This window comes from Thamnophis elegans, chromosome 10 (genome assembly GCF_009769535.1).
Source record: "Thamnophis elegans isolate rThaEle1 chromosome 10, rThaEle1.pri, whole genome shotgun sequence".
NCBI classification, from domain to species: Eukaryota; Metazoa; Chordata; class Lepidosauria; order Squamata; family Colubridae; genus Thamnophis; species Thamnophis elegans.
The window spans coordinates 60,685,791-60,699,042 of record NC_045550.1 but is presented as its reverse complement, the minus strand read 5'-3'; the positions used below and the strand labels follow the sequence as shown (position 1 = coordinate 60,699,042).

At 39.3% G+C, this 13,252-nt stretch overlaps 1 protein-coding gene across 1 annotated transcript in view; it reads left to right on the top strand.

Annotated features, from left to right (window-relative positions):
- The first annotated feature begins 7,302 nt into the window (after positions 1 to 7,302).
- PEX5L (peroxisomal biogenesis factor 5 like) overlaps positions 7,303 to 13,252 on the top strand; it is a 63,884-nt gene continuing 57,934 nt past the window's right edge. Inside the window, exons 1-2 of the mRNA XM_032224902.1 lie at positions 7,303 to 7,359; positions 11,788 to 11,892. Coding sequence (XP_032080793.1) covers positions 11,824 to 11,892 — 69 coding nt within the window. The 5' untranslated portion in view covers positions 7,303 to 7,359; positions 11,788 to 11,823. The remainder of the gene's footprint in view (positions 7,360 to 11,787; positions 11,893 to 13,252) is intronic.

The window sequence follows — 13,252 nt, the reverse complement described above, 5'->3', positions numbered from 1 at the left end:
CAGATGTTCCAGTGAATCAGTTTGGTGACTACCTTATGTCATAGTTTATAATCAATTTATACAATCCTGTTGTACAAACTGAGTATATGTTCTACTGTTTCTTTTGCTTTTCATCACTTTCTGAACTTCAGATCATTTGATGATTTTTCAATTCTGACCTTGATTGCATTCTGGCTTTGATTGCATTAGTTTGAATATTGCATAGCCAAAATCTAAGGTTTCGGTTTCTTCCTTTTTTTCTTTTTAATGCTTTATACTATAAGTCATTGCCAGGTTTTATCTTTATCCACTTTGCCCTCATTGGCCATGAAATGCTTTTCCTTGCCAGCATTCTGTTCATGTTTTTATTATGTTCACTTTTTGTTTCCTGTAGCTTTAATACGTCCCAATTTTTAAACTTGCATCAATGGATTTTCTCAGCATCTTGATTTGAATCCCAGGAATTACCTTTCTTTCTTACGTCTACTGCTGGGTGAAAACTAGAGCATCAGACTTAGCTCTCAATGTTAGAATGAATTCTCTGAAAATAAAGCTTGCCTGTGTCCTAGTACAGCGTGCCAAAGAACCTTAGCAGGTTTCAGTTTTTGCGTCTGGCATGTTGAATTTAAAGTTTCCATATTACAAATTCATCTGCCAAGTTTTTTAAGGGGCTTCCTTTATGAAAAGAAAATATTAGTCTCCCTTCATCCCAGAATATAACACTGGAAAGCTAAGTTGCAGTCACAACTAATAGATACCAAACTTTAATGTTTTTTTAAAAAAAAACCAACTCTCTTCTCCCTAATTTGGATGCAGTTAATACTTTTAATGACATTGTGAACATGCTACATATTACCAGTAGTATTATACTTTGGGACATGGGAAGATAGATCGATTATTTACAGTGCCTATAATGAAATACCTGGCCTGATAACAGCTAAACCATGGATCTCAAATTTGCACCTTATCTTTGGGCTGGGAGCAATTCTCCACAGATCACAACATATTAGGCAGTGAGAATGTTGGCTTGAAAACCCTGGGCACTAAGAACTCAGTAGAGCTGTAGGCTGGGAAGACATCCAGACAAAAGAGTGGGTCAGTCTCTGACCTCTATCAAACTTGATAGTTCGATTATAAGGTTCCACATCCTAAATATGGGGAAGAGAAAAAGAAAGTTGGAAATTGGAAGTAAGGCAGGGAAGAGGAGGAGGAGGAGAAGGAGTGAATGTCTCTTAAGAGCTTCCTGGTATATTGTGACACCACCCGTACAGGTTCATTTAGTACTTCATTGGTGTTTGAGAAACAGGGTCAGGTGAAAGGGTGCTGGACAAACAAGAATTAATTCCTAAGCATTCCATTGGAGGCAAAATCCAAGGTTACCTTTCCAAGAGTCATGGTGGCGCAATGGTTAGAGTGCAGTACTGCAGGCTACTTCTGCTGACTACCGGCTGCCTGCCGTTTGGCAGTTCGATTCTCAAGGTTGACTCAGCCTTCCATCCTTCACCCCAAGAGGACCCAGGTACTTGTGGGCAATATGCTAATTTTGTAAACCACTTAGGGAGGCTATTGCTATCTATAATACTACCCTTGTTTTAAAACTTAGATGTAGCATAACCTCGGGTTATTTTCTCACTGACCCCTTTAGTCTTCTTTTCACACATGCAATGCTCTTGCCTCTTTCCCAACTTCTCCATTTGTATCATCAACGTTTGGTGACTAGATAGGAGCTGCCTTCTTCAGCACTATATATCAAATTAACTGCAAAACCTGAAAGGGTACAAAAATAGATCCAAAGGAGGTGGATCTTATTATATTATTAAGGCAAAGCAAAGGTTCGTGTTTTTTTAACAATTTTTTCTATTAACATAGATAAAAAGAGCAACATGTTCAAAATCCATATAAACAGTGTGTTGTCTGGTTACAATTCTTTTGAGTTGTAACAATAATAGCATTCTCCAATAGTAATCTCATAATAACAGTGCTTTTCCCTCATGATATTAATACATATTAATGATTAATACTAATCAAGATTAATCAAAATTAAAAAGTTACAGTAAACAACCTTAATAATAAAATTAATCTTTCTCTTTTAATTTTCAAAGTTCTAACTCCTGTTTCTCTCATCTAACCATCGACAGAACAGATTCCATACCTCAAAATATTCAGTGTCTTCCTTTTCTTTAAGTTCAAATGTTAGTTTATTCATTTCTGCACCAAAGGTTCATGTTTTTGATGTGGCTTCTTTGGTTAAGCTGAGCTCTTTTGCATATCAAAAGGTTTGTCTGCAAGTCTCTCAGAAGGGATTAGTTTTTGGGAGAGTAAGTTCCCTAGTTTTTGTACATTCAGTAGTAGTTACAACAGGGTTTGATCATGCACTGGACACCAGTGGTAGGTTTCTAATTTTTTTTTCCTACTGGTTCACTCGTGCATGCACACGATGCTTCTGCGCATGTGCAGAAGCATCCGAGCGGGTGGGCAGAGCCTCCCACCGCCGCTACTACTGGTTTGCCCAATCCGGGCCGTACCAGCAGCAACCCACCTCTGCTGGACACATGTGGGGACCTTTTCCAGGAATTGGGACTGATAAGAGGACCAATTAAATCAAAGTAATGTAGCAGCTTTATTTCATTAGAGAAGAACGCATTGTGTAATGAAGGCGCTTCAAAGAGTTGCTTTACTTAAATCATTATTGAAGCAAAGCTTTGCCACTTCCCTAGGCATTAATTTGGCAGAGTCAAATGAGTCAGATGTCAGTTTATTTCTACCACAAAGTCTTTTGAGTGGGTTTAAAAGTGGGGAAATTCCCAGGGACTGTCATCATCTTGTTCCAGAGCCTGGCAAATAATAATTTTAGCACAGTTCATTAAGTTAGTTATTTTAAGGGAAGTAAGTTAAGATCATAGAAAAGGTATATTACAGCTTTCATTCTGAGCTACACTTATAATAATATTTACATCTTGGTTGTAAAAGTCGGTCTCCTCTCTCCTGGCCTTTTGCTGGAAACCGCTATTTAAATAGGCGATGTTTGAATATTTTAGAGCATGCACACTTTTTACAAACCAGCTTCAGAAGTTCAGGCCAGATGAAAAGCATAGAAAAAGATCGTAAGTGTGAAAAACGATCATAAGTCGCTTTTTGGGCGTTGTATCTTCAAACGGTCACTAAATGAATTGTCGTAAGTTGAGGACAAGCTGTATTTCAGCTTCATATTGTCTTGCACACTGTCTAGGTCAAGCCCAGTATGAAGAGTGACATGTTTATTTTGGATCTTAACAAAAAGTGGGTCCTCCCATAAGGCTGGAAAAGGACTACGTCCAATGGTTGAGTCAGCATTTATATTTTACTAGCTGGATACCCGCCCTTTGCGGTGAAACTATGTGATTGGGCTATGCAGGAGAAATTCTGTTCACAATCCATTGGCTCAGTGCTGGTCAGTGTTTGAAATACATAAGGGAATATCAGTCCTGCCACCTTGAGTCCGGAAGAAGTTCCATAAATGGAAGGCTTAGACATTTTGGTGAGGTACTGACGTTCAGTACTGTAAGGAGCCCCAGATTGATCCTGAGGGAAGGACTGGAATGTCTGCCACTTTGAACTGAGGTAACGGAATGTGAGGCAACTGGTAGTTGGAACTGAGTTCTTTTCAGGTGGGGAGGGGGAGTAGAACTCCATAGCATCAGAGCAGTGGTGGGTTTCAAATTTTTTTAGAACCTCTTCTGTAAGTGTGGCCTGCTATATGGGAGTGGCTTGCCAGCCATGTGACCGGGTGGGAGTGGCTTGCCGGCCATGTGACTGGGTGGGTGTGGCCAACTTGTAAAGTGCGGTGAAACTCACTTAACAACGCTCTTGTTTAGCAACCAAAATGTTGGCTCAGAAACTCTGGCATTTGAAGCACAGAAGTCTTAAAGCTGTCAAGTTACAAGACCCTTGCAACCCTAACCCTTTGGGAAAAAACCCCCAGGGGTGTTCAAACTTGACAGCTTTAAGACTTGTGGACTTCAACTCCCAGAATTCCTCCTCCAGTCATGTTGGCTCAGGAACTCTGGTATTGAAGTGTATAAGTCTTAAAGCTGTCAGGTTACAAGACCCTTGCACCCCTAACCCTTTAGAAAAAAACCCAGGCATGTTCAAACTTGACAGCTTTAAGACTTGTGGACTTCAACTCTCAGAATTCCTCCTCTTGCTCTTCATCTTGATGATGTGTGGACAGGTGGAGGGAGGGAGCTGGAACCGGTTCTAAACAGCACGGTAGATTTGTGGAACCTCTTCTATAGAAGAGGTTAGAACTGTCAGGAACCCACCCCTGCATCAGAGCATGTTAATTACTGTATAACAAATACTGATGATCTGATGGTCATTTTGAAAAATCCTTTCGTAGTGAACACTAGAAGCCAAGAGGAACATACATGCCAAATGTCAAGTTTGTCAGCTTTACAGTTCTGGAGATTTCGTGATGAATTAATGGTGTTTGCCAGATAGATAGATAGATAGATAGATAGATAGATAGATAGATAGATAGATAGATAGATAGATAGATAGATACATAGATGATAGATAGATAGATAGATAGATAGATAGATAGATAGATGATAGATAGATAGATAGATAGATAGATAGATGATAGATAGATAGATAGATAGATAGATAGATAGATAGATAGATAATAGATAGATAGATAGATAGATAGATATAGATAGATAGATGATAGATAGATAGATAGATAGATAGATAGATGATAGATAGATAGATAGATAGATAGATAGATAGATGATAGATAGATAGATAGATAGATAGATGATAGATAGATAGATATAGATAGATGATAGATAGATAGATAGATAGATGATAGATAGATAGATAGATAGATAGATAGATAGATAGATAGATAGATAGATGATAGATAGATAGATAGATAGATAGATAGATAGATAGATAGATAGATAGATAGATAGATTAGTTACATCAGTAAGGAAGTACAAGTTGATTACAGAGAAAACACATATTACCTGTAAAACAAAGCAGTTACCAAAATATCCTCATCTTGTTAATGGACATAAGCTGTGTCAGCAAACTTTATTTAAAGAAGCTCATATGCTTTCCAGGTGCTTTTCAAAGGAGGCCAGAGCTGTTTCCTCTAAGGCAGGGCTGTCTAATTCAGGCCGAATGTGTCACATGCTGACCACCGCCACATCCAGTTTAGCAAAGGGGGGAGGGGAAATGCGCGATACATCATGAGACGCCACCGTGATGATACGAGTTTGACACCCCTGCTCTAAGGCTATCTAACCCTTCCTCAGACATCCTCCAATTCACAATTTAACATAGAAACTGTCCTACTATATTTTCCCATTTTCAGATTTTGTATACAAGGGAAAGCGTATTTCTATCGTATTATTATTCTTTTTTTTTTTAAATTATGCATTTCATGTAAAAGATTTCTGATCGAAGGTACGTCTGGTTGATTTTCTTACGACTGACTCCCAGCTATTTCTATTGAAGAATCACTAAATAAATGTTATAGAAATAAAATGATAGAAAACCCATTCTCACAAAAAGGTTTTTTTATTTTATTTTGGAGATACGATAAATGTTCCATGACTGTTTGGTTAAAGTACTTTTTCTCCCAGTCCTAATAAAAAATTGTAACAGCTTTCTAAAGACACATCTTAAGCACAACAGCCTTGCCAAAGAATCTCAGTGAATTTTGCCATAATAAGAACAGAATTTAGGAGAGTCCTAAGAAAGATTCTTTGCAGCAAATTCCCTTAATTAATTATGCGTTATTATTATGTTCACTTTTTAGAACTTGCACCTGCTGGCATTAATTGCAGGCATTAATCACTCTAAAATTTCAATTGCCATTCTCAGATCTTTTTGATCTGCTGTTACATGCAGAAACTGGGGGAATTTTTGAAGCTGACTATGTTCTGTAGGGACGCCGTGGCTCAGTGGCTAAGATGCTGAGCTTGTCGATCAGAAAGGTCGGCAGTTCAGTGGTTCAAATCCCTAGCGCCGTGTAATGGAGTGAGCTCCCGTTACTTGTCCCAGCTTCTGCCAACTTAGCAGTTTGAAAGCAGGTAAAAATGCAAGTAGAAAACTTTGAACCACCTTTGGTGGGAAAGTAACTGCGTTCTGTGTGCCTTCAGCATTTAGCCATGCCAGCCACATGACTACGGAGATGTCTTCAGACAGCGCTGGCTCTTCGGCTTTGAAACGGAGATGAGCACTGGCCCCTAGAGTCGGAAACGACTAGCACATATGTGTGAGGGGAATCTTTACCTTTACCTATGTTCTGTGTCATAGTACCCTGTTTTCCCAGCCCTTTCCTCGATACAACGTCTGCAGTGTTCTCCAGCAAAAATAACAGGAATTGTGGATTATCCTTCTGCGGGACAAATAGAACGTTGTGGTGTTATTACAGCTACCCAATGGATTAATGCTGATGCTACCAAATGTGATGTTCCCGTGGGTCATCCATGAGGCCAATGTTGAGAAAAGACAGGACACGAACTTTCTCGAGATGGAGCGACCCAGATTGGGGGTCTGAGAGCCCCTTTTATTGAGATAGGACAAAGGCAGGAGGAGCAATAGCATGTGCTTAAAAACAGCCTGTAAAAGTACAATTTCTAATCTACTGCTCAGGGAAGTTCTGTCTATATATGGTCAAATCCTGGACGTCAATGGTAAGGCACATCTCAGAATGTTATGTTATTCACTATCAAGATGTTATGGCTTTCTAGGAGTACATCTAGAAAGTAAGAGTGGCTATCCCAAGGTGTGATAGCAGAACAAACATTGACATGGGGTGGGGGGGGGGCTGATGCCGCACTGTCTCCTGTCTTTTCTCAACATTGGCTTCATGGGCGAACAGCGGAAACTTCACATTGGAGTTTGTTTTCTCCTGTGTGATTCAGCGTGACTCTGCAGGCCCTAGTATGGACTAGGCCATGGAGGACACAAACCTGCACAAGGAGCTATATTACAACAGATTGATTGATTCACAAGCACTAATATGAGTATCATGACTGTTTTCAGCCAGGAAAGGAGCATGTTTGAAGCTGATTATGGTTCTATGTTACAGCACCCTATCTTTCCAGCCTTTTCGCCATCCAACACACCTTCTGTGAGGATTTTGCAGTCTTCTACAGCGGAAAACAACAGGGATGGTGGATTATCCTTGTGGAACAAACAAATAGAATGTTATGGTGTCATGATGATTACAGCCATCCAGTGGATTAATGATAATGATGATTTGATTGATTGATTGATTGACAGATTAACAGGCACTAATATGAGTATCATGACTGTTTTCAGGCAGTAGGTGAGACCTTGAAGAAAAAGTGGCTGTGGCTTCAAAAATGCAAGCTCCTCTTTGCCTTGGTGGGTTTTTTCTCCTCCTGTGCCAGACATTTCAAAAGCATCGCATGTTTTCTAATGCATCTTTTCCGACTGACGAAAGTTGCTTTTATTCCAACCTTCAGCACGAAAGGCGTGCGCTCTTTTGCCAAAAAAAAAAAGCATGTTATTTACCGCTAGTGCAACAACAGCCCCATTTATATATACTGTATATATTTATCGCATCCAAGGGTACTGCCACAGAGTGAATCATACATAAAACTCTGCACATTTGGCCAGATAATGTTTTGTTGACGCTTAGCAAACAGAATGTGCTTTTCATCGGATAAAATACCATATCCCGATTACAATTCACAACACTGTGCATTTTGCAGTTTGGGTATAAACAGAAGTGTGCAAAGGGAAGAAGCATGTTTAGATTTGATGTATTTTATATAAGCATGCTTTGGACATGACTGGAGATTCTTGTATCTTGTATATTGTTTCCAAATGTTAAGCTGGACACCGGAGTTATTCAGAACTGTGGTTCCTTGATGGCACTTTACAAGCAACAAACAAAATTGTATTGTTATTTTATTTATACTATCAACTATGACTTGGATGGAATGAAACAACATTGCCCTAAAATCTGATATATAGATATTGCTAATAAAGATACAGGTGCCACATTTGTGGCTTTTCATGTTTTTACTTCCAATGAAGTTCTACATCATAATTCCTGCTTAGAAAAATAAGCAGATGAAATAATGGTAATAAGCAGAATCTAAGATGTATATCAAGGTGGCTTAGTGCTCTCTGAGCTTGGCTGTTTTCCTGAAGATGTTTCAATAATGTACTGATGATGTTACTGTTCTGACCCAGGCTTCCTTAAAAAGCCAAAAGCAGAGTCTTGGTCCTGGCAAAACTCCTTTTATTTGCACGACTGTGAATTCTTTTCATTCACAGTCTGCAAGGATTAGCAAACAGTCTTTCAGAGGAATGTTTATCACTACGAACCTTATCTCATTTGGAGAACTGCCAAATAACTAGTTTCCAAACTCAGGGCATGGCAAAACGTGGTCCACAGTCTCTTATAGTCACAAACAGAACTTTCCACCCTTGAAATGACCAAATGAAAGAATTGTTTCCTGAAAAAGCCCACTCCTGTTCGTTCCTCTTTTGTTTCCTATGGGAGGGGTCAATCGCCTGCAAGATGTGACTTTACTCCCAAGTCAACCCTGCTTTCTTAGTTAGTCTTGTCTTCTGGCAGCTCTGCACATGCGCACACTGGGAACAGGCTCCAGCTGTTCCTCTGCCTCACTGCTGTCTAGCTCCCTCTCTGCCTCCAACGCAGAGTCCTCATCTGAGCCTTCCTCAGCCCCCAGGACTGGCCCATGTTCCTCCCCAACCTCCTCACTGTCAGACTCTGCTGCCAGCTCTGCTGGCCACCAGCGGGCCACAACAGTTACTTAGTTTGGTCATGAAACATCTGCAACAAAACAGCCAACTTCAGAGAGCACCAAGGATCCCTCATTTCAACCCCGAGTGGCAAATATTCTCCTTTATTGATAGTTGATATCAAAGAACCCATTATAGCCCTATCAGGAGGATAGAAGGGTAGTTATAATTCAAGTCACTGAAGTGGATATTGCTGTCTCCATGCAAAGAATAACTCAAGGATAGTAGTCAACACTTAGCTAAGCTATTACCGTAATCTTTTGCTCCCGTTGACTTCAGGTAGTCTTGTACTTACAATAATTCATTTAGCAAGTGCTCAGAATTGCCACAGCATTGAAAAAAGTAACCTGCAACTTGTGTCCTCGCATTTACAACCGTCACAGCATCTGCACAGTCACATGATCAAAATTCAGGTAGTTGGCACCGGCATGTAATCATGGCAGTCCTAAATTGAGGACTACCTGCAGGCAGCTTTGACCTGATATTAGGGTGATCATAATTGCATTTTATCATAAATCAGGAGAACATCTGATCAACATTGTCAGATTACTGGAGAGGACCTCATCACATATGCACAGCACAATTATACATTCAAAGAAACGCCAGAGACCTACACGGTTTTACAACAAAGTTGTAATAGTGTTTGATTGATGTAGGACCTCTCCAAAAGATACTTTTCTGTTGTAAGCAAGAAAGGCAGAATTGAAATTCTGCCATATTGAACTAAAATGGTTTATACGTCAGCAAAATATTGTTTAGGAATGAAGGGGTTTTTTTTATTATAGTCATGCATCTGAATAAGATGTGTCACCCAATTGGCCTTAGATATCAAAGCCAGTTTGAAGGGGGAAAAAATTCCTGTCATCAGTATGGTTTTTCCCAGAGAAGTTCCTTGGTTCCTGCTATCTTTACTTTTCTTTAAAAAATGAATTTTAGAATTGCTTTGTCTCCTGAGGCAACACATATTGTACCTGCATTTTGTTAATTGTGTTTTAAAGAAGGGAGTCATTGCATTCTCCAGAGCAGGGGTCCCTAACCCCCAGGCTGTGGCCTAGTACCAGGCAATAGCCTATTCAAAACCAGGCCGCACGGGTAGCAGGCAGGAATGCTCACACGCGCAGTTCAACTTGCTCACTCACGCAGTCCACTTCCCTTCCACCCACTCACCCTGGCGAGCTGCAAATATTGGGGACTGCTGCTCTAGAGAGAATTAAATTAATTTCTCCTTCCCTCCCTCTCTCTCTCTCTCTCTCTCTCTCTCTCTCTCTCTCTTTTATTTTATTTTTTGCAAATATTGGTATGTCACTCTCAATGTCCTACTTCTTCTTCTTTAGCAATTCCATTGCAGAGGAAAACACTGCCATGTGCCAATGGGTAGCTTCTGCCATTAAGATACTTTTCTAGCTAACTGTGCCATGCAGTGGATGGTTAAAATTATCTTCAGACAATTGGCCCACTGAAGCTTCCATTACATGGCAGGTGATGGGAAATGAGCTGTATTATATCCCGATCTCTGGTCTCCAAAAAAAAAAAAAGAAGAGAAAAGACACAATGGAAGAAAGCAGTAACCTGATAAATTTAGATGACTGTGTTAATGATACAGAGTCTCTGAAGACTGACAACAATCAAAGGGTTCAGAAGGATGGTATTTGCAAATAAGAATTGGGGGGGGGGGATGTTCATTGTGATCTAAATTCTTTTTCAATCAATACCGCACATGGTGACCAATCCTACAACTTTAACTTTGATCTGATATCTTGTTAACCTAGCAAAACCTCCACATTAAACACAATGTTTTGAAATATTCATATACAGGTAATCCTTGGCTTAAAACAGTTCATTGAATGGCCGTTAAAAAGTTACCCTGACAATGAAAAAAGTGACTTTTTTTCATGGTCCCTTGATCAAAAGGCAGGCACTTAGCAACTGACTCATATTTATGACGGTTGCAGTGTTCCAGGGTCATGTGACCACATTCACTTAACAACTGTCTTACTAGCTTAACAATTGCAGTGATCCATTTATCAAAAAAGCCATAAAATGGAGCAAAACGTATTTAACAAATGTCTCACTTGGCAACAGAAATTTGGGGCTCAATTGTGGCCGTACGTTGAGGACTACCTGTACATTACTTTGTGTGTCTCACTGCAACTTGGAGAGATAGGCCTTCTTGTCCACCACAATAATCTTAAATAGAATGAAATTATCTTTTTACGGAGAAGTGCTATGGCGTAAGCTCTCCAGAGTTCAGGCTTTCTGAGATTCAGACTGGAGGCTGATTTATAATTTAACCCGTGGCAGTAAGTGGTCCAAATATTCATCCTGCATATTGTATAAATGAAATTATGAAATTGCAGCCCACCGGGAAACAAAATATAGGAGGATTTGGCTATTTTTAGGGCGTGGGGAATTTCCTATGGCCTTTGGTATGCTGTAAGATGTGCTTCTAAAATGGCTTGGCCAGGAAAAATCCTAAATATAATATAATTTTAACCTGAACTTAATTCAGTCATCCCAATGGATTTAAACATATCCTCTTACTGACCCAGGAAAATGGCAATTTAGCAGCAAATTCTAGAGCCACATTAAGGACATATAGCTCCAAGATTTCTGGTTAGACACCATGAAAAATTGCTTTAAATAATCCATTGTATCATCTATGGAAAACTGAAATGGGATTAAAACATCACTTGGAAAATGATAAAGTATGTTGGATTGGACACCATGCATCTATAAATGTGTATATTACATCTTATTGTTAACAGCTGTGCCAATACCTTGTATGATTGCTTAACTGCTTTAAAATTTTCATTTCCAGCACCAACAATTTGCTTCCACTATTTTACATGTTAGTTTAACTTCTTTGCTTTTTGGTGTGTTTGTTTGGCGGGAGGAGACGAGGAAGGGAATTGAAATTGATGATAATAATGTCATATTAAAGCTATTTCTACATCTGTAACAGGAATGTCATACGTTTCCTCCTGACACAAGTCATTGTTGATTTCACTGTTATAGGGTAAAGGCTCTAGGGCGGCAGATAAGGCTGTTGCCATGGTGATGAAGGAGATACCGAGGGAGGAGTCTCCGGAGGAAAAACCCCTCCTTACTATGAAATCACAGGTGGGCAGAATGGTCCGGATTTGAAGGAGGAAGCTGGCGTATTTCAATGCAAATGGAGATCAACCATTAGTAGCGCTGCCATATTTTGGTTGCAAACACCCAGCCACTAGGTGGCAGTAGAGAAGTATCATTTTAGTATCTATTTGCTGCCATCCCATGGTCACTGGTTCTCTTCCGCTGAGATATGGTAGCGCAATCATTTTCTAGAAGTCTTCCATTCTTCTTGACTTCTATGTTCAATTATACTTACCTACCTACCAACCTACCTCTCTCTCTCCCTCCCTCCCTCTCTCTTCCTCTCCCCCTCCCTCCCTCCCTCCCTCCCTCTGCTTTCTCTTATTCTTGCTGTATCTTTTTCTTTCTTCGTTTTCTCTCCCGCTCCTCTTGTTCTAACTTTATCACCACACTGGGAGAGAGCTATTTCAATCCACATATTCTCCATCCAAATTACACTGAAGGCATATTGGCAATAATAATAATAATAGATGAAAAATGTTAAATTTTTAAATCACCTTGCTGAGGTGTTTAATAGAATATGTTCACCTGTATCCTTTACAAAAAAAAATAAACTATGTCCAGCATTTATTTATAGCTCTATTTATGATTTTTTTTTCCCTTTGGCATTGCTCTCAGGGTCCGTCTTACAGTATTATAATACTATATGGAATATATTGTTACAAAATTTTTCAAAGAAGTATGAAAGACATAATATAGTATAAGGCAGAGAAAAAGATTACCTCTGGTTCACCATTTCACATATTCTGCATTAATGTTGGATTTTTTTTTAAGGCAGGTGTTCGAAGTAAAATGGCATACGCAACAAGATTGTGCATGTTAGTCATTAACAAAGCATCTAAAACTGTTCAAAAATGCCAGCTGTGATCCATGCTGTCCATAGTTACATAAAGCAGTGATATAAATGAACATTAATCGCAAAAAAGATAAAACATACTTGGTTTGTTGAGTTTTGTGCCATACTTCACAGTACTTAATGCTTTTGAAATAGTCATGTTTACTGATTTCTACCACCCCTACCTCCTTCACCCAAGTCCGCCATGTTGAATGAGGAGGCCATTTTTCTTTAGAATGTTCTTTTTGCTGTGGCTCATGCGAGATCTTATCCAAATTGTACCCAATTGTCTTCAGTTTTGCAGTCTGCAGTTCTCAACTTTAGAAAAGCTAGGTTATACATTAACAGATTCAATGAAACAAGGCACAACTGAAAAGGAGTTTCTTCAAAAGCCAACAATCAAACAAGCAATTTAATGACCAATCTATTTTGTTGAAACAGTCTGCTTAAGTAATCAATATATATATATGGACAATCAATATATTGACTTCTATAAGATTGAGACTTCAA